Here is a 20,198-nt window from a genome sequence, read left to right as displayed (position 1 = left end):
ATCTTCCCTAAGACTTTGCCGCACCCATAGATACATTATATTCATTCATAAACACAATTGAGCCATCATTCATCTCTCTCACCACTCATAGCCGCAACCTATATTCATTCTCCACCATCCCCATACATTCATACCTTCAACCACGCATCCATACATCATTCCTCTACTTTGCCGCAATCCCTTACCAACCCAAATCCACTCCTAATCCAGAAACACATCCAAAATCATCCCTAAAACCTTTGTGCCACAACATAGCAAGGAAAAAGAATAGGAGAAAAAGCCTTGGACGTTTTTGCATTCAAGTTGGATTGTTGGAATGTTTTTAGGTGTAGTCTATTTCAATGTTTAATTTAAGTTTTCTTTGTTTTGCTGTGAACATAAGAGGCTAAACCTGTTTTAGCTAGAGAAGGCTTTGAAACCATGATTATATTTGTGATATGAATTGATTAATTCCAGTTGTGATTTCATAAATTGTGAATGTAATTTACTTAACCGTTTGATTGAGAACTTATTCTTGTATGTTGATTAAGGAGGCCTACTTAGTTTGCATGCTTGAATTTGATGCTAGAATATAAGGGAGTTTCACATAATCATTACAAACTTCTATTCATAAGTAGTTAAGGTTGTTTATCACAATCATGTTAAGTTAAATTCCTAGCATGAGTATCGTGATGTCATAGTTACGAATGCTTTGTCAATGCTTATGATTTTCATAGAACGTAATGATCTTTGATTGTATCTCTATTATGATGTCATGTAGGAAACTTTTGAAGAATGCTTTGGGTTGTCGAATGATGTCATCCAATCCAATAACTAAAGGAAAATTTGAGGGTTAATTAGTGATGTCACGATTAATCTAGGGTATTGAGGTTCATGGTTTATTGAGAAAGCAACTGGAAATCAATTTGTGTTCAAATGTATCATGTGTGGAAAAGAATCCTCTAGCTAGCTAATCATCCATAGTTTTTCCCCAAAATCGTCCAAACTTTGTTTAAGTCCTTAAGTTACTTGTTTTACTTTAAATTTGTCCAAAAACCCAATCCCCTTTTCTTTGTTGTGTCTAAATAGCTAGAATCTGTCCAATTTGTGTTTTTGAGTGTTTTGAGTCAAAACCAATTCTATTTTCGTCCAAATTAAGTCCTAGAGTCTAGTTTGAGTCAACTTGATTGTTTTGTGTTGTTTTGAGTCGTATAAGTTTAGTTAAGAGTCTTTGAGTTTATTTAAGTGTTTTCAAGCCTATTTTTGTATTCTTGAGTTAGTTTTTATTAGATTAGCAATCTCTCCTAATCCCCGGCCTAGAACAATCCCCACTTACATCTTTACTGCAATTGTCAATAAGAGAGTTTAATTTGAGTGCAATTATTTATCACATCACATACGATCCTGGTGTCAGGGCATTTCTGCATAGGTATCCTCGAGTCTTTTCAATGTATGTCTCATTCCTTTGTTCAGATCTTTGGTGTTTTTTTTTTTTTTTGTTAGTTGTATGCTCTGAACACGATTCGGCATTGGTGTAAGTCTTTATATCTACATATTTTTATTTGTATGCATGTTAAAATGGCTTCGTCACCCTCAGGTGTCGACCAACATATGCCCACCCTGGTATATGGGGATATCGGGGTCAGGGCGTGTCACAACAACCCTCTCTTCCAAATGAGAACAGTGATGCAATGCGCTAATGATTTTTAGTATTTATATCACTGTTCTAAAAATCCTCGCCTAGCGTTGCTTAGGCGAGCGGCTAGTCACCGCCCCGATTAATGCCTAGGCATTTGAAAATTAAGAAATGGCGCCTAAACCTACTGAGGTGCCCGCCTAGCCCGCCCAGGCACCCACCTTGGTTGAAACTCACTTGGACAAATAGATAACATCCATTTTGAATTTTATTTTTTTCAATAAATTGTAAGAGACTTGTTGAATACTTAAATGAACACACATAATAGGTTTGTTCCCTATGTTTTCATTATGTTCCAATACTTCATAATAAATATGTCATTATATTTTGTAGTTTATGATGAAATTATATATATTTTAAGTATAAACAGACACTTATTTACATGAAATATAATAGATTTACTTAAATCCGCCTTGTCCGTCTAGGCACCAACCCACCACCCGACTAGCATCTAGCGTCTTTTAGAACCTTGATTTATATGTGGGTATTTCAATAATTTCGGTTTTGTGCATAGTGTACATGGCTTGTGCATGATTTCTGTCCCAAGATTAAGAAAGTGTCCCCTTTTAGGGTATTTCCCTTCTTTTAAGCCAAAATCCAGTCCAATAGGCAAAATATTTATCACAAAATGTGTCCGGCCATGTTTTCATTGCTCCAAACCCAACAGATTGATTTGTCACCTCTAACGACAACAAACAAATATTATACTTGAGAAATCCAATTAAAGGTACAAGGTCAATTAAGTCCTGTTTCACGTATGAAATGACAATCATTCTAAGAGTTTTGAAATGAGGACAAAAGCCTTTTTGGGTCTCGAAAACTAATTTTTCTTAAATAATCCGAAACTATTGAATTGTCCAGGAAACGAACGTAAAAATTGACTTTAAGAAATCTAACATTAAGGATTGTTTAAAAAGTCAAACTACTTGGCAGGCTAGACTCCCAAAAACTCCTCTAAAACGGACGCTTTTTCCAAATTTCTCTTTATATCTCTTTATACGCATATATGCAAAAAATATTTTGAGCTAGTAGGAAAGGAATTAGAATCCACCCAAAATTCACTTCATAATACTATATTAATTAAGATAACGTCAAAACCTGAACAATCACGAATCAAGGATCCATTTTAATTGCCAAATGAAAGAGTACATGACCCCTATTCCACAGTATGTTGAGATAAGCATGAGGGGTATAAAAGGAAGCTTATCACCAAAAATGATGGGATGCAAAAACTGACCCCAAATCTCAACCAGCAACATACTAACCAAATAACTCCAGTGAACCCACCCAATAACAAACCCTCCTTTCTGGGCAGCTCCAACAGAACGTCTCTTCGATTGAAAATCATCATCTTTTTTCTTTCCAGAGTTTGCCGTTTCAAGGGCAATCCCGTTAGTGAATTGTGCAGAGAAACCTAACCACATAAGCGTGGAGTGTAGTAACAGCAATAGGACCTTTATTGGATACTCCTGGGCTTCATATAGAAGTGGGAACAGTGAGTAGCAGGACACTGCATATGAAACAAGGCACAGAACTTTCAGTGTATAGGTAGGAAGCCAAGGATCAATAGTACAGATAAAAAAACCCACATTAAAACTTAAATTGGAATACCGTTAGTTACACTCGAAAGTGTTGCTAAACAGTACCTGTGATTTGGGGAAAATTTGCAAAATAAAGAGCTATATAATGCTGAAATCACGATGCAGAAACTTTATTTTTCAAAAAAATTCTAAACAGCAATACATATTATTAGAGACCTTAAAACGTTGTCATTTGAATTTTGTCACGACAGACTTCAATTTCAATATTCCTGGGTAAGTAGGAAGAAAACAGTTCCATAACATATTTAGTCATTTTAGGGACAACTATTTCAACATGCACACATTTCAGTTTTACTTCAGCTAGGTTAAACTTCTGACATTTTACGCCAGGTCTAGGATAAAGCTCAGTTGGTAATGCTAACTTATGTGAAGTTAGCATCTGGCAATAGCTCGCAATCCTGAAGCATATTAACCCCCACACAAACAAATCTGTAAAGGACACCCCCCTCGTTTCTCTGCAAATAAATGAAAGCAAGAAGAAGCATACCAATTGATATCAAGAAGTAATGCCTTGCATTATCCAAACTCTGCACTGCAACAATGGCAAGGGGGATGACAAAGTGGAGTGATGCCTTCTCATGAACGTGCCACCCAAACATAAACCCACAAGTATATGCATAGGCTACCCATCTGGTAATCAACGATGGTCGTGGATGTCTCCAAGCTTTAATGAGACAAGGGGTTAAGGAAATCAGAACCAGGATAAAGGTTGTCGCAGGAGTGACCTACCATTTCACCAATTTACAAAAAATTAGGTCCCAAAAACATCAAACATGTGAAAGAAATAAAAATCTGTATTTATCTTATTTGATCAGTTAAGATAACCTAGTCCTAAGCCTGATAAGTAGAATATCTCATCTCATCAATCAACAGCACTCAACATACAGGGTATGAAGAGCCTGCTTCCTTCTGCTCGGTCAGAAGCTCAAGCTAAAGGTCAAATACTGACACATGGACTCAGGGTGATTGGTGGACCACCCGAAAAACAGTGGCAAACAATTGAATTGGGCATTGGGAAGTCTTTAATTACTTAATTTCTTTGCTAGTTCTATTGAGCGTAAGGTAATCAGAGCGTTGATTACAAGAACCAAAGCAGCCTTAACCTACCACCTATTCATACTTAAGTGAATTTGTATCGGTGTGCAGACAAGTGAACCGTCAACAAGCAGCACCATCCAACCAAGGGGCTTTGTTTCCCCATTTGATTTGATAAACTAAAATGTTATCCTATTATATTGCACCTCCTTCCAGTTCACCATTGAGAATTACCTGAGGTAGTACAGCAAAAGGGGATGAATCCCCAACTAGCCCACCAGTGAATGAAGCTGCTGGTGCTTGAATGTTGAATCCAAGTCTTCCAAGCAAGAAAGCAAGCACTTTATCCAGTATGATATAGAACACCCAAAAATTCGGTGCCCAATAGGCATGGCAAAGTCCCCTTCCAAAAGGAAACATGCGGTGGATAACTTGTTGCATCTGCAAGGTAATGTTCAGCAATCAAATTACGATGCATGAATAAAATTGATGGCATATGCTGTAAAGGTACAAGAAAAATTAAATGACTTGTCCAAGATGCATGGAAATTGTTATTAAACGATCAGAGAGCAACATTACTGCATAATTATCTTGGCATAGTACATTCCCTTGCTTCATTTTGTTAAACATCGAGTACCAGTAGACTGGGTGGAATACCTTTGTTCCCACAGTTTCTTTCATCAACGTTTTGAGGTTTAAACGATTGAGGCAGGAGTTTCGATTTTCATCCCTATCCTCACTAACTACGTTTAATTCATATTGTAGATATAAGGGTCATAGAACAGAAATATGGGAAACTTAAGAGGCCTTCCATCCCATGGAAGGAAGGACTAAACCCTAAACACTAAATCATCACCAAGAAATGTCAAGACACGGATACATATGGTTCATATGCTAATGCTGTGAACTATATTAGCTCCAAATGGGGTAGCAGTTTCGTGGAGCTCATCAATATTGTAGAAACAGATACTTAAATAACAACTTTCATATTATTTTTATATGTCCACTTATCATTCTAAGCTAAATCTACAAGAAATAGAAGGATACTCATAATTATTCTTTCATAACAAATGGATGAATAAGCAAACGAAAAATAGTACTTCAACGATTAAAATTAGCTTCAAAAGAACCACATCAAAATTCTGAAGACAACAACACCAAAGGGATACCAAAATCGAAACCTATACCACAACTGATCCACATCCTTCCCCCTTTCTCCCTAAAAATTCCTCTTATTACCCTCCTTCCATACCACCCAGAAAAAGAAAGTTGTACAATGTGAAGTTCTTAATGTAATATGTGCAACAATTTTCAGTCACTAGCTCTCAAAAAATATGAATCAGAATAATAATTGATATGCAATATTATCTGCTTTTCCAGTCAGTTTTCTGTCACTGAAAATCTGTATCTTTCCTTATGTTCATGGTTCGCACAACAAATGCTAATACAACGTTACTGTTGCTAGGAAACTCTGTGGGTTATGGTAATGCAATATTATCGATTAATCAAGTTAACAAAAGAAGATAATATTTCAGATGATCTTCATCTTCCAATAGTAAGATACACAAAAAACAGTACAAAGAGGTGCCAAACCTAAGAAGTCCCTTACTATTTGTTTGCAAAGTATTAACAAATATTCAGCTCTCCTCAAAATTCCATTTGAAGGGAAAAACCACCGAGCTATTCATTGTTTGAGCGACAAGTCACAAGCAAAGACCAGAATAAATATGAGGTTTCTTAGCAGTAGTGTAGACTAATATGAAGATTGCAAAGAACCATTTCAAAAACAAAAAGCCAGAGCCGGAGAGATTACCTGCCCATGATACACAAATGGGGCATATGCCAATGCAAAAACAGCCACAACAACAGCCCCCAAAACCGAAAGCCGCCAGAAACCCCTCACCAATCCTTTCCAGCAATAATGCCTCAACAAGTAAACAAAATAAACGGGCGCCGCGACCGCAAACAAATGCTTGAAGCACAATAGCACAGCAAAAATAAGCCCACCCATCAAGTCCCTCCCTTCCTCCAAACACGAAAGCGAAATCAATAAAATCCCAAGCAAAAACCCATTGTACTGGAAATGCAAATGGTCCACAATCACAAGCATTGGCGACCAAATCACCAATACCCAGATCATCTTTTGCTTCATCGAAACCGAATTCCTAGTCAATCGAAAAACCCCATACAAAAGGCACAAATCCGATAAGATTACAGAGATTCTTTGGAAGTAAAGCACTGTGTTTGAGCTGTAGTTCAAGCCCTTTTGGAGGTGAACGATTTGTGGGTCGATGAGATTGGCGAAAACGGAAAGGAATCGCTCGAAGTAGGCGAAGAATGGCGGGTAGTCGAGGGTCCAAATGCTCGTCTCGTCGGAGTACCATTGGGAGAGAGGGAGAGAGTGGGTTATGCCTAGCCAGTGGCGGTGGACCTCAAAGTCTGTGCTTTTGTAGGCTGGGATCAGAAGCAGCTTTACGCAGGCGGAGATGGCAAAGAACCACCATACCTCTGTGATGGGGTTGCGGGGTTTCGGAGGGTTTTGAAGTTTCGGGGCGGTTTGAGCTTCCATGGAGTTGAAAATTCCGTGGAAAGCGAGTTGCGGGAATTGTAAAGTTTTGAGGGGAAAAGAAAGGGAAAAACCAGGAATTTGAAGGCGTGTAGAATTATGGATTGGCTATCGCTTTTAGCCACTGTTTTAAAAATTTCCGTTTAGCGGCTCTTAGGCCCTAGGTGGTAGACGGCCGTTCAACACTTGATTAATCCATAATGTTTGAAAATTAAGAAATGGCGTTTAGATTTGTTTGTGCACTCGTTAGACAGTTTAGGCAACCGCTTATACCGCCTAGGCGCTCGTCTTGCCTGTCTAGACATGTCTAAATGCCTACCTAGACTCGCCTAGGCACCCGCTTGGGTCGTAACTCTTATTTAGACAGAAAATAGGTAACTTTTATTTTGCATTTTATTTTATTTTCAATAAATTGTAAAAGACTAGCTGAATACTTAGAAGAACCTACATGATATGTTTGTTCTCCATGTTTTCATTATATTCTAATACTTCATATTCTATATGTCATTTTACTTTGCAATTTATGTATCTTAATGTAATTATGTATTTTTCAAGTATAAACGGGCATTATTTTACACAATATATAATGAACTAATGTATCTCATTTAGAAAGAAAAAAATAGATAACTATTTATACAATATATAATAAGTTTACTTAAATCTGACATCTCATTCAACAAGTCCTATGGCACAGGGAAGTTGGTGTTGTTGATTTCTTCGTAGGTCTTGTAGATATCCCAACCACCCAGTGGTCTCGCACGTGCTTAACTTGAAAGGTATCCAAGGTTGTATCCCTTATTATGGGCTTCATGAAGGGCTGCCAACTCCGATTTGTGCACGTCCGTGAGCTATTGGAGATTGCAATGCGGCTAACCATTGCGTTTGAAATTTAGACCTTGATGACGAGCGTCATCGTGGGGTGAGTGGACGTTCTCCAAATCCTGATCGGAAAACGTTAGGATATTGGAGTCGATTGGAAGTGGTTTGCTAATAGTTGCCACCATCTTGGGCTTCTTGCATGCCACCTTTGTATCCTTGTGGATCTTCCCCAGGTACTCTTACTCCCCATAAATGCAGTTGACATTGAGTGTGGGACCTTCGGCTAGGTCTTAGAATTTCAAGGATTCTTGAGCTCTCTTGGGCTTCTTTCGTGAAGCCTCAGGAGCATAGCGTCAACTCTTCGCTCGTGAGTACAGAACAACAATTCTTGTTGTGGTCTGAATAGGCATTGCTTCTGCTACGGGTTCTATAAAATTGGAGATGTCTTCCTTTAGGGCCTTCATGTGCTTCCCGAGGTCAATGATTCTTGCGTGCTTTTTTTTTTGTGAGACATTTCGGAACTTGTCGACAGTCGCGTAAATCTGTAGCAGACTCTCCAAATTCTATCCATGGGTGGAGCATCCTCGTTGGTGCAATTACACCGTGGGGACATTGCTGCAGTCATAGTAGTATAGAGTGATTTGGTCGAAAGGTTTTTAGTTCCTCTCAATAAAACCACCGATTACTGGAACCAAATACGCGCACCACCATGAGTGGTGTGGATGCTCGAATTTGTTTACCTATAAAAGAATTCACAACCGTGAGTAAGGCTAGAACCGAGGGGTGTGCAAGTCAAATGCTCTCCGACGATCAAGCCGAAAATTAAAGCCAAAACACGATCCAAACCGGACTGCACATAATGGTTTGATTTTGTAGTTTTGAAATCGAACTGAAAGTTAAAATAACAATTTGGTATCGGTTCCTAATATGTAGAATCGAGCCGAGCCACATAAAATATATATATAAAAAAAATTGATTGGCCAATTAGGCATTTGGGTTAGTGTGGTTATCAATTTTGGTTTTAGATATTGTAAATTATTCTTCTCTCATGCAAGTGGTCATTTACCATAGTGGTGGAAAAATGTTGAGCCTTTGCATGATGTCGTGAGTTCAAATCCCGTCAATGACTAATCTAACAAGATCCATTGTTCGACCAAAAAAAAAATAAAAAATAAAAAAATTAAATTCTTCTATCACATTTGGGGCCCAAAACAAATTGAAAAAGAAAAACTTTAAATAAAAGAATTAAATTGGAAACCCCAAACCGGAACAACCCTATCAAGCAAGTCCAATTTTTAATGGCCCTATAAGTAGGCCCAAACCGAAACAAAACCATTTGAAATTGAACCAAACCAAAGCCGATTGGTTCGATTTCATTTCGCTGCACATGGTCAAACCAAACCAAAAAAAATTTCGGTTTCAATTTTACCCTAAAACCGCTCCGCACTGTGCTCACCCAGAAATTGTATTTGTTCCCACATTGCGATCCCTTGTAGCAATAGGGGTTTTAAAATGGTCCCGGATAAAAACCTAATGGCAACATTCATTTCCTAAAGATCCATCAAAACTGATTTTGGTGTAGGCTTGCTAAAAAGTAAAAACTAAAACAAATTAAGTTAAAAACTAAAACCACTAAAAACTTTGGCCTCCGTTTTTATTTTTTTGCCAGGTCCGGATCTAGAGGTATACGATATTTCCCCTATTGTATTGATTTTTTTAAAAAAGAGGTCAATGCTATGGTGCCCTATTATTTGATCCAACATTGACCGGGGACGAACCCCAACTTCCATAGGTCCTTGGACTGCCCCGCGCCGGTTCACTGGACCGTTGGGTTACCAAGCACTTGCCCGCAGCTCCTGCCACCCGAAGGGCGGGCGGAGCACGTTGTCAAGGATAAAAGAAACATAAACCTAAGACGTTCTGGCAATGTTATCGATATGAAACAATCACGTTAAAAACATTACCCAAAACACTCTGAAAGCACAATTCTAATGGAGATATTCTGCAGCAACCATGTATGTAGCACACAATGAATCTTAACAAAGCCAAAGAGCATAAACAAGTGAAGTGAAACACTCAATTTCTCTTTCGAATGCAAAAAACAGATACCATCAATGTTTTGCTTTCATTACCTACTAGCAAACTAAGTGCTCGTAGCTTACAACAATCTTTTAGTTTTAACAAGCATAACGCAAACAAAACAAACATGTTACGCATGCCTGATCAGCCCCAGTTCAAAACAAAGATTTAATCCAAATGCTTGAATCTGAAAGTTGTTTTAGTCCGCGAAACAAAGATTTGCGCCTACCTGCAAGAATGGTTTAAGGGGCATCATTTTATATTATCCATTTTTGTTTTAAACCCATTTTAAAGCAAGCCACGCGCAGAAGAATTCTACCTGAAACCTGAAATTTTGTGATACTGAGTCTTCTCAAGCCTTCAGAGAAGCCTTGTGTACCATGGTTTCTTTGTGTATTTGGTGACAGCTCTTCTCGACAAGATCAAGCAGTTTCTCCAAGTTCATAGCCCACGAATTCAGAATGTTGTTGCTATCCTTCGCAGTTTGGAAACAGACTATTCCTACTGGCCTGTCAATCTTGGCCACAAGTGCCTTGGACACAACCATATCGGACAGATGCTTCTCAGCTTCCTGCATAGGACGGGGGCAAAGCTATATATAAAACTAGAATCAAAAAGAAAAATCAAATATTTCAAATAAGTCCAGCTACGGCATCCTAAACAGTCAGATTATCCAGATAACTCTGTTATCATATATAAATATGTTACATATACAATGATACATTAATACATTTCAGACTTTTTTGTCAATAAATAAAACAAAAGAGAAACCAAACATCAACACATCACAATTAATCAGGATTACCTATGACTTTAAACATCACACACGTAAGGAAATGTAGAGATTAACTAAAAATCACAATAAAAGCAAGAAAAGAGTGCAGACAGAATATAGAGTGATGCAGAGAAATGGATAAACTACTGTGGGGAAGGACACACAGCACAAGAGCCATGAGACTTATAACCGAAAGCAAATCACACCAAAATGTTTTAAAACTAAGGCGTGATACTTCACCACAACAGGCTGTAATGTGTAAATCTGGCTTCCAGTGGGGTTGTCTTGGAAATTAGAAGAGATTCTAATTGAAACTGATTATATTCAAGCCTGTTGTAGCTAATCTGAAAAAAATCATTCATCGTAATAAAGATTTAATACTAAATGCAATTGAGCATTAACAAACCTGTATACTCAGACACAGCAGCTCTGCAAGTCGCTTCAAGGTAATTCTTGAGTAGTTCTTGGAAACAACAAGTATGTTCTGAAAAAACAGTAACACATGTCAGAAACAAATTACTAATTGAACAGTTATAAAGAGCAAATTGCAATGTAGGGGAAACTCTACATGTTCAATAATTCTCTGTCTCAGATCTTCAGCTGCTTTGTCACCCAAAGAGCCTCCAAGCATGTTCTTCTCGCTCTCAAACTCATCCTTGTATGTATTCCAAAGAGTGTTCCATTGTATGACTTCCATAGTTACCACCTGTTTCAACAACAACCTACAGCATAATAACAAAGGCAGACATCATAAGTCATAGAAGAGCATATGTTAAATGCGAACCCACAAAGGGAGATGAGCAACAGATGCTAATATGCTATTGTTGAATATACCTAAAATATGGAAGTTCAGAAAGATTCTTATCCTCCAGGATGGAATTGAGAAGGCTTGACTGCATTGGATCATATGGAGCCAGAACCAAGTACCAACAGATCTTCCTCAAGACCTAAATGAATAAAAGTGTCACAAAAGCTCAATTTAATTCAAAGGGATTTTCCTCAAGACCTAAATGAATAGAGTGTCACAAAAGCTCAATTAATATTTAAAGGGATTTTCCTTCAGACCTAAATGAATAGAAGTGTCACAAAAGCTCAATTAAATTCAAAGGATATAATATATATATAAAACTGAATAAAAGTATCAGAAAAGCTCAATTAAATTCAAAGGATATAATTCTTAATAATTGTATATACATGTGAATTTTACCGGTATCCACTGAGCTGAATTCTCCTTAACAGAAGGAATATCGTATATCGCCTTGTAGCAACGGCAAATCTCAAGGTAATCATTGTTGTGAGAATAATACCTACAAAGGCAATAAGAGAACATCAGCGATCCATTACATGTCAAAAGGTTTACAACCATCACGTAGAATTCAACTAGTTGTGATCATGTGCGATTCTCAATTCTGAGTCACGGGATGCCCTAAATTATGCAACACAAGGGATGATAGGAGTCTGACAAAAAAAGGCTTTTCCAATTCCAAAAACAAAAGAGTGCCATCCACTTGTTGCTAGATATTTTTGATATGTTATCCAAGGTATAATGCTGCCAACAGCAATTTATTTATTTAGACAGAAACAATTCACATAATTATGTGGAAGCCATTCAGCTTCTAATCTGAAACTAAAAACGAGAATCATGGATTCATGGACCTCATACCTAATCTTATGAACAAACCAAAAAAAAAAAAAACACTTAAATTATTCATCACGTCAGATATTTCGTTCTTTAAAACTGTTGTGGTTTGTATGGAGCCATGCCAGAAAACAACATTAGAATGGAACAATGTCAGAAATTGAACGAAGCTAGTGTTTTGGCCAAATCAGACTCTAGGAACTCCATGCTTATTCATTGCAATGGGTTCCTAGAAACCCATGCAATCCAATATTCACATCTTTGTGCTTGAAAATACTAGGATGGAACTGCTTATATACCAAAGCACCAATACAAAGTACACCTATAAGGGCATATTCATCAATATAATTAAATATCAAGACAATCAGGGAATGGGAGATCCACCTCTTTTTTTTGGGAATGCAAAACCTCATTTGATTGGTTTTGAATAGCTACGAAACAGGTGAACCCATACCCATTTGCACTTAAAAACACAGAAGGAATCTCATACAGATTCCCAAGTGGCAAAATAGTAAATCAAATACTACCTAATAACAGCATTTCAATATGTACATGATATTCACGTGATATGTAATTTCATGCATATTAAGATGTTTGTCTGAATACAAGCCTACAAATGTACGAGTCAAGTGTATCATATAGCCTCAAAAAATCTAAAGTGGTAGTCAAGCCATAGCAAACCGTGTGAAGATAATATAAACATTTAAACAAATACAGAACAAAAACATAGAATAGGATAAAAACACTCAATACCGTATCATTAATTCATAGTAGATCCGCTTCAACTCCAAGAGCGATGGTATATCAGCAGGAGCTTCTTCAACAACATTGTCACCTTCTTTTGGTTTTTTCTTTTCTTTTGAAGCATCAATATCAAAAACTCTTGGACTGATCTTCCTCGAGAGTATTTGAGCACGAACATAATCTTGACGGTCTAAACACAACCGAACCTGCAAAAAAAAAATAAATGCAGCATGCCTCATAATGAGAACCAGAACTAAGACATAAAAAGTTGTGACTAATGAATGAGTAGTGAATATAAAGAGTAATCTGAAAAGAATTAGACCCATACTTGTTCAAGAATGAAAGCAATCTTCTCAGTTTTTGCCATGGCGCCAAAAGTTTCCACCTGCAAAGATTAACGATTAAAAATGAGTGCTAAAAAATGCATTGTCCTTCCTTTTTTTTTTTTTTTTTTTTTTTTTTCTCTAGAGAGCATGGAGGGAGAGGGAAGATAATAATTCCATACTGACCGCAATTTCTTGCATCAAATCAGCAGCTTCAGCAATAAGCCCTTGCTCTTCCTTAATCTTTGCAAGTCTCTTGATTAACCGGGCTCTCTCAATTTCAACATATATCTAAAGAATAACAGTGTTCATGAGAATTTTAAACAAAAAATTATTTAAGTTGAAATTGCATAATTTGAACTGGAGGAAATTGAAGCTTTTTACTATAAGTTTACCTTCCCAGCAGAAACATTATTCAGTGTTTTAATAAGCTCTACACGAGTTTCAATATCTGGTGTCTGATCAATATATTGCATTGCTTGCTGGACCATTGCAGTCACAGCCTGCATGGAAACAAACAACCGAATGAGCAATAACAATAAAAGAACATTACTTCTGGGAATGCAATCAATTGTAACTTGGAACACATATTATCACAGAAAGTGACTAATATAGGATATGCCAATAATACTTAATTATGACCAAGACAAACACAGATAAATGTGCATTGGAAAGCAGTCTTCAGCAATAAAACCAATATTCAATATTCTCCAACCAAGAAATGATGAAAGATATATATTCACAAAAACAAATACATACATACATATATATATAATGAATTTTTTATATTTTAGTTTTTGCTTCTGAATTAAATAAAAAAAAAAAAAAACCCACAATCATAGATATCCCAACCACAGCAGTGAATTTGTTCCTCTGAAAGGAAAATAGATACCAGTAACACTTCAATTGCGTTTGGATGAGAAAACTTAAGAATACTAAGGATGTATAAATAACAGAAATTGAAATGACAGAATTTTATTATCTAGAATTTGTGAATTTTCTTGTTTGGTTAACCTAAAAGAACAATGGAATTTAAATACGGAGTTAAATGTGTATAGAGTCAATAATATATAATGAGAGACAGTAGTTAGGAAATGTGCTAGTAGAGGTGGTGGAGACGGTGGTGATGACGGTGGGTAGTGGTGGCGGCAGGAGCGTGGGAGACAACGGCATGTGGTGGTGGCGGCAGTAGTGATGGTGATGATGTGGTGACATGTGGTGGTAGTGGCCACTCATTGTTGAGTTATTATGTATCTTTTATTTTAAACTCTCACTCAAGGAAATTTGAAAATGACAACTATTTACATGGAATTTAAACTTGGGAATTGGAAGTCCCAAATTCCAAGTTTTTTTTTTCCACGCATAAATTCTATGTCTATGAATCCAAACAAGGGAATTGGTGCATGTCAATCATTTTGGTCCTTCCATGAAAAACCTCCATTAAATTGAGGGTAGCCACTCATTGTTGAGTTATTATGTAATTTTTATTTTAAACTCTCACTCAAGGAAATTTGGAAATGACAACTATTTACATGTAATTTAAACTTGGGAATTGGAGGTCCCAAATTTCAAGTTTTTTTTTCCACGCATAAATTCTAAATTTCTATGTCTATGAATCCAAACAAGGGAATTGGTGCATGTCAATCATTTTGGTCCTTCCGTGAAAAACCTCCATTAAATTGAGGGTGGCCACTCATTGTTGAGTTATTATGTATTTTTTATTTTAAACTCACTCATGGAAATTTGGAAATGACAACTATTTACATGGAATTTAAACTTGGGAATTGGAGGTCCCAAATTCCAAGTTTTTTTCCACGCATAAATTCTAAATTTCTATGTCTAAGAATCCAATCCAAACAAGGGAATTGGTGCATGTCAATCATTTTGGTCCTTCCGTGAAAAACCTCCGTTAAATTGAGGGCATTTTTGTACAATCAACCCCTCCACTTGCTTTTCAATTTAACAGGGATTTTTCACGGAACGACCAAAATGATTGACAGTGGACAAACTCAGGGACTCACTTCTATCGATTTTCAATGTCAGGGACCCAAGTGAGGAGTTATGTCAATTTCAGGCACCATTTAGGCCAAATATATGTATATATACAACTCATAAGACAAAGATAGCTACATAGATATGTAAATACATGATCAAAACTCTATTTCTTTTAAAAAAAAAAAAAAAAAAACCAAATAAATGCTCAAAGCACAAAAAATTAATGTAAGGGACAACAGTAACTAATTGAGCACTGTACTAGTACCATTTAAACAAAGACTCAATATTTTAATTGGATGGTTTCATTCACAAACTTAAAAATACACAATCACAAACAAAGATGCCAAAGAATCTAAGAGTTACTAAAGTTTACCTGCTTGAGCTGACCACGACGTTTGGATAATACAACAATCTGATCATTGAGAGTCTTCCAAGCACCCGCTTTAAAGCAGAGTTCAAGAATGTCAGTGGCCGCCTTCTTGGTTCCCGCTACATCACCAGCAAGCCTCATTTGCTTCTCTACATTCAGCAACTTCTCTATTTGGGTATCCAAATCGCCTCCTCCTTCCTGAAATTCAATAAATTCCACATAAAACATAACAATTCAGGGTCGACAAAAACTGTTGAAAGATTAGAGTTTTAGATCTGGGAAGAAGAAATGGCTTACCATTGTAAAGTTCAAGTAGAAATGAAACCGCTAGCAAAGTCCTCGTACGACGAAAGCAACCTGAAATACTACACGACGATAAGATCATGACTAATGAAGCAAACACATTACATAATCATTTTAGTTTTACTGTTTTACTTCAACATATTAAAGGGGCACAGAAAAAAAACCAAAATCTGAGCCATACAAACGCCCTTCATCCCTTTCGTTTCCAAGGATATATCTCACACACTGGTCAGTCCGTCCCTCCTCTAGTCCAAACATATCCCCTAAGGAACTGAATTAATCTAATCTAAATTCCTTAAAAAATTAGCAAAAAAAAAAAAAACCCAAAAATAAATCCTAGAAACTCATAGCCCCAAATTCAAAAGCAAACATAAAATTAAGCTAAAAACAAGCCCAGTTCCATTAGAAATACAATCACAACTAAAACCCATTACAAAAATCAACTGAAGTACCAAAATAATCGCTTCAAATATGAACAATCACAGGCCTGAAACCCTAAATCTTAGTTTTCATGGGAACATAACAAAAGAGCAGCCGAGTGAAAGAATCAGAGGTCACAAAATCATATTAATAAGTACAAAATTAAACACGTAGATCGTTAGCAAACAAACCCAATCTCTAATTCCCGAATCGAAATTCGAAACAGCGCAAAAGCCCCAAATTGAAAGCCGATCAGATTTCTTAATGTATGATACAGCAAACAGAGAACCCTAAAAGAGATAAACTTAAGCGTACCTTGTGAATAATTGAGAATTTAGAGAGAGATGGAGAAACAGGCGGAGGAGAGAGAGAGAGCGTTCGGAGAGAGAAAGATACAAGTAAAAGAATTTGAGAGGCCGATTTTTTTCGTCTTTTACTTGAAAATGTTTGATTGAGGGATAAGTAAAAGGAATTTGGGTCGTGTATGAACCTATCTGTATAATACAATACAAGGTATTTCATCTTGGCCCTTGAAAATCATCCTACGGCTATGTAAAATTGATTTGTTTAAATACGCTAATAAGTGGTACACTATTAGCCATAGGATAGTTCTGAACGGCTAGGATTAAATTTCTGACAGTGCCTGGATTGTTCTAAACTAGTGGTGTTAGGGTCCAACTTACAAGCTCAATCATGTCTCAAAGGCCGATTATTGTGGAAGGGTTACAAGTCTAACTTAAATTCATATGAAACATGAAATGAAGAGTGTGCAAATTACGATCATATCACACCAATAAAACAATAGTCTATTAGACGTCAAGTCCATGCAAATCATGCATATTTATCATGTCAAGCCTTATTATAATGTTAATACATCAATTTGAGTCACGCTAAGCATGTGACATGCTTAAATGCGCCCAAGTCATGTAATGGGTCTTGTCGAGTGGTTCGTTTTGTGGATGGTTATAAAGTTTACTAGACTTATGTAAAATTAAAATTTTGGAAGACTTTTGGGCCACTTGGGAGCACCAAAATTCTAACCCCTTGATTTTGGTTTCACGTGGGAAGGCTTAAGTGAAAACAAATTTATCCTTACCCCTTCCCTTGCAAACTAACTAGGATACTTAGGAAACAACCAAAACCCAAAGTCGAGCTAACCAAATCACATGTTTACCTAGAGTCACGTGCCCATTTTATTGTGCAGAAAAAAAAAAAATTTCCTTTCCAAGCTCACATATGTTTCCAAAACCCAAAGTCAAGCTAACCAAATCACATGTTTACCTAAAGTCATGGCCCCTTTCATTGTGCAAAAAAACAAAAAAAAAAAAAAAAAACTTTACTTTCCAAGCTCACATAGGAAAAAGATGAGAGAAAGCATGGAGGAGCGCTACCAAAGATAGTCATGATGTGGGACTTAGTCTAAGAAAGGTGTTGTGGACTTGGTCCATGAAAGGTGTTATGGGACTTGGTCTGGGAAATAAGATACTCTGGGCAATGTGCACCTAAAAGGAAACTTGTAGCTACAGCAATGGAAAGGTGAATGAAAGACTTAGCTGATTTGGAAGAGGAGAAGAAACCAAGAGATTTCCCAGCTAGAGCTTGGAATGATCACTACTATATAAATATAAGGAATCAATATGCTCTAAAGACACAACTATGCAAAGGGAAGAAGAATGACAAGGGCAAGAATGCATTAAACATAGCAAGCTTTGTCTAGTGTAGAAAACCTTAGTTCTTTAGGGACAATCTTTCCTTTCATCCTGAGCCTTCCAATAAGCTTCCTTAGCTCCTACAAAACCACCAAACCATTAGAAACCTTAGATTAGCTACTTCAAAACTATACATCCAAGAATAATCTCTCTTTCATGCCAAACTAGTGGTTTTTAGCTTTCACACCATACATCATTCGTGCAAGTCGTAACTTATAAGATTATCACTCGTTCCTAGTGTTTGTTAGTTTAAAAAATACTCCTCAAAGCCACCGAAAGTAGTGAGGGAAGCACTTTGACAGCGCCAAAGGAAACACTTTGACAGGGCCGAAGGAAACACTTTATCAGCAAGGGAAACACTTCGTTAGCTAGGGAAACACTTCATCAACGGTAAGGGAAAAACTTCTTCAACACCGAGGAAAACACTTCGTCTACTAGGGAAACATTTGACTGTCTAGAAAAGCATTCACAGTCATTGGAATAACTTCAACAACCGTAGGAAGAGCTTCAATTACCACATGAAGCACCTCATCAACACTAGAAGTAATTCATCAGCGTTAGAAGCACTAAACATATCACTAGGCCAAGCACCTCAAAAGCTGCTCAAAAGAACAACAAAGCATTCACTAGGACTTGCTTTTCCTTCAGGATGCTTTGGGTCTAGTCCTCGCTAGCTCAGAAACGGAGGACGTGAAGGTTTCGGCTAGCCTCCTTACAAAATAAGCCCATCATAGCATTCAACACAAACCCCCACCTCCCCTTCCCCCCAACAACTAGTAGAAATGGGTTTTCTCTTTAATGCATTACATCCTGAATTCAATCATTGCCCTTCCTACAATTTAGACTAAATAAAAGTCTCACACAATGTGCATGTTAAAAATATGACAATCTAAACAAGAAATTGGAATCAAATTAAAAAGGAGTATGATTTTCTACCCTCCTAATCTCTCTACCCTTCCATCTCTTCCTATTTGAACTGTCACGGTTAAGCCACGTTAACATTTTGTATTGATTTTTTTATAGAGATAATTAGATAAAAACTAATGTGTGAGAGGAGGGGATGGAAATAGGAGGGTTGAGAATCCTCCTTCAATTAAAAAAAGGAAAAAGTAGGAAGTGAGATAGAGAAAATGGAGGAGTACTATAGTTATATGTGGGTGATGAAAAAAGAAAAACAAACAAAAACATGTTTGTGCAAACTTATGCCTATAGCTTTTTCTTTTCTAATATTTCTTTTCAATTATGTATAATAGTAATTTCATTTGTTTTTGTTTGACAAACATAGTTATATTTTTTATTTTATTTTTGCTACAAAGGGGCCCAAAGCCCAAGCAAAACCTCTAAACAAGGAAGAACTTTAGCCTAAAGGTTTACACAAATAGCTCGAGTCCTAGCAACTCCGAAAATATCATCTAGAAGCAAACCAACGAGTAAAGGATAAGGGTCACCCAACATAACATAGCCCAGGTCCAAAGAAAAACTCAACTTTGGCAAACCATCAGCCACCATATTCCTTTCCCTATAAATGACTTAAATCACATTGATCAAATTGAGAAATCAAGTGATTACAACCATATAACAAAGAAGCTAAGGGATGCAACTCATGCCTAGTACATTTGCCGAGTGACACTAAAACATTAGAGTTAGATTCCACAAATATTCTTCTAGCACCCTTATCCAAAACCATTTTCAAACCTAAAAGGAGACCCCACAACTTAGCTTCAAGGACTGCTCCTACTCCCATATTAGCTAAAAAACCTCTGATCCAAAAGCCTTGATGATCTCTAAGCACTCCCAAACTGATAGCATGGTTTTTCCCTTAGCAAGAACCATCAATATTCAATTTCAACCATTCCTCATTTGGAGAAACCAAGCCAATTTTTCAAGAATTCTGAAGGGCTTAGAATGACTAACCTTATTAGCATCAGTCCACTCCTAAGCATATTTCAAAATAATATTCATAAGGTCAAGGGGAGTTTGATAGGATGGATTGAAGACAATATAGTTTCTCCACTTCCAAATATGCCAGCACGCAAACTAAAAAAGATTATACCATTCCAACCCTCAGTGACTAAGAGTTTTACAATGTATGTTAGCAGCAATCTATCCTTTCAGGTCTAAATTGAAAGTAGAACGAATATTACT

The 20,198-nt window shown here is 36.9% G+C and overlaps 2 protein-coding genes across 5 annotated transcripts; both read right to left on the bottom strand.

Moving 5' to 3' along the window:
- Nucleotides 1-2,732: 2,732 nt before the first annotated feature.
- LOC148698456 (ALG6, ALG8 glycosyltransferase family) lies at nt 2,733-7,069 on the bottom strand. The gene is made up of 4 exons (XM_088683663.1): nt 6,125-7,069; nt 4,546-4,752; nt 3,764-4,001; nt 2,733-3,185 (listed from the first exon to the last, which is right to left on the bottom strand). The coding sequence occupies exons 1-4, from the start codon at nt 6,878-6,880 to the stop codon at nt 2,782-2,784; spliced, it is 1,605 nt and encodes a 534-aa protein (XP_088539789.1). The 5' UTR covers nt 6,881-7,069; the 3' UTR covers nt 2,733-2,781.
- A 2,690-nt stretch (nt 7,070-9,759) lies between these two features.
- LOC148698455 (26S proteasome non-ATPase regulatory subunit 12 homolog A-like) lies at nt 9,760-16,808 on the bottom strand. 4 transcript variants are annotated; one of them, XM_088683649.1, is made up of 13 exons: nt 16,660-16,808; nt 15,919-15,986; nt 15,625-15,819; nt 13,652-13,759; nt 13,443-13,547; nt 13,262-13,318; nt 12,943-13,139; nt 11,758-11,857; nt 11,385-11,497; nt 11,119-11,272; nt 10,957-11,034; nt 10,095-10,346; nt 9,760-10,004 (listed from the first exon to the last, which is right to left on the bottom strand). In XM_088683649.1, exons 2-12 carry the CDS (start codon nt 15,919-15,921, stop codon nt 10,128-10,130), a joined length of 1,329 nt encoding a protein of 442 aa, XP_088539775.1. In that variant the 5' UTR covers nt 15,922-15,986; nt 16,660-16,808; the 3' UTR covers nt 9,760-10,004; nt 10,095-10,127. The 4 variants fall into 4 exon arrangements, with proteins under 4 accessions (XP_088539775.1, XP_088539784.1, XP_088539781.1 ...); XM_088683658.1 differs by having other exon boundaries at nt 15,919-15,978; XM_088683655.1 differs by having other exon boundaries at nt 16,536-16,679.
- Nucleotides 16,809-20,198: the final 3,390 nt, after the last annotated feature.

This window comes from Pyrus communis, chromosome 2 (genome assembly GCF_041283825.1).
Source record: "Pyrus communis isolate YQ-2024b chromosome 2, ASM4128382v1, whole genome shotgun sequence".
NCBI lineage: Eukaryota > Viridiplantae > Streptophyta > Magnoliopsida > Rosales > Rosaceae > Pyrus > Pyrus communis.
This window is presented reverse-complemented; position numbering and strand designations above follow the sequence as displayed.

Bases quoted from the DNA above. Each gene is read 5' to 3' on its own strand.
- LOC148698456 (XM_088683663.1), bottom strand. From the start codon at position 6,880: ATGGAAGCTCAAACCGCCCCGAAACTTCAAAACCCTCCGAAACCCCGC. The intron at 4,753-6,124 runs GTAATCTCTCCG...ATTACCTTGCAG, and splicing joins CATTTGTGTATCATGGGCAG to ATGCAACAAGTTATCCACCG. The intron at 4,002-4,545 runs GTAATTCTCAAT...GTGAAATGGTAG, and splicing joins CTTTTGCTGTACTACCTCAG to GTCACTCCTGCGACAACCTT.
- LOC148698455 (XM_088683649.1), bottom strand. The intron at 13,760-15,624 runs GTAAACTTTAGT...GTTTCCATGCAG, and splicing joins GTCGTGGTCAGCTCAAGCAG to GCTGTGACTGCAATGGTCCA. The intron at 11,858-12,942 runs GTATTGAGTGTT...TTGCCTTTGTAG, and splicing joins TACTATGAATTAATGATACG to GTATTATTCTCACAACAATG.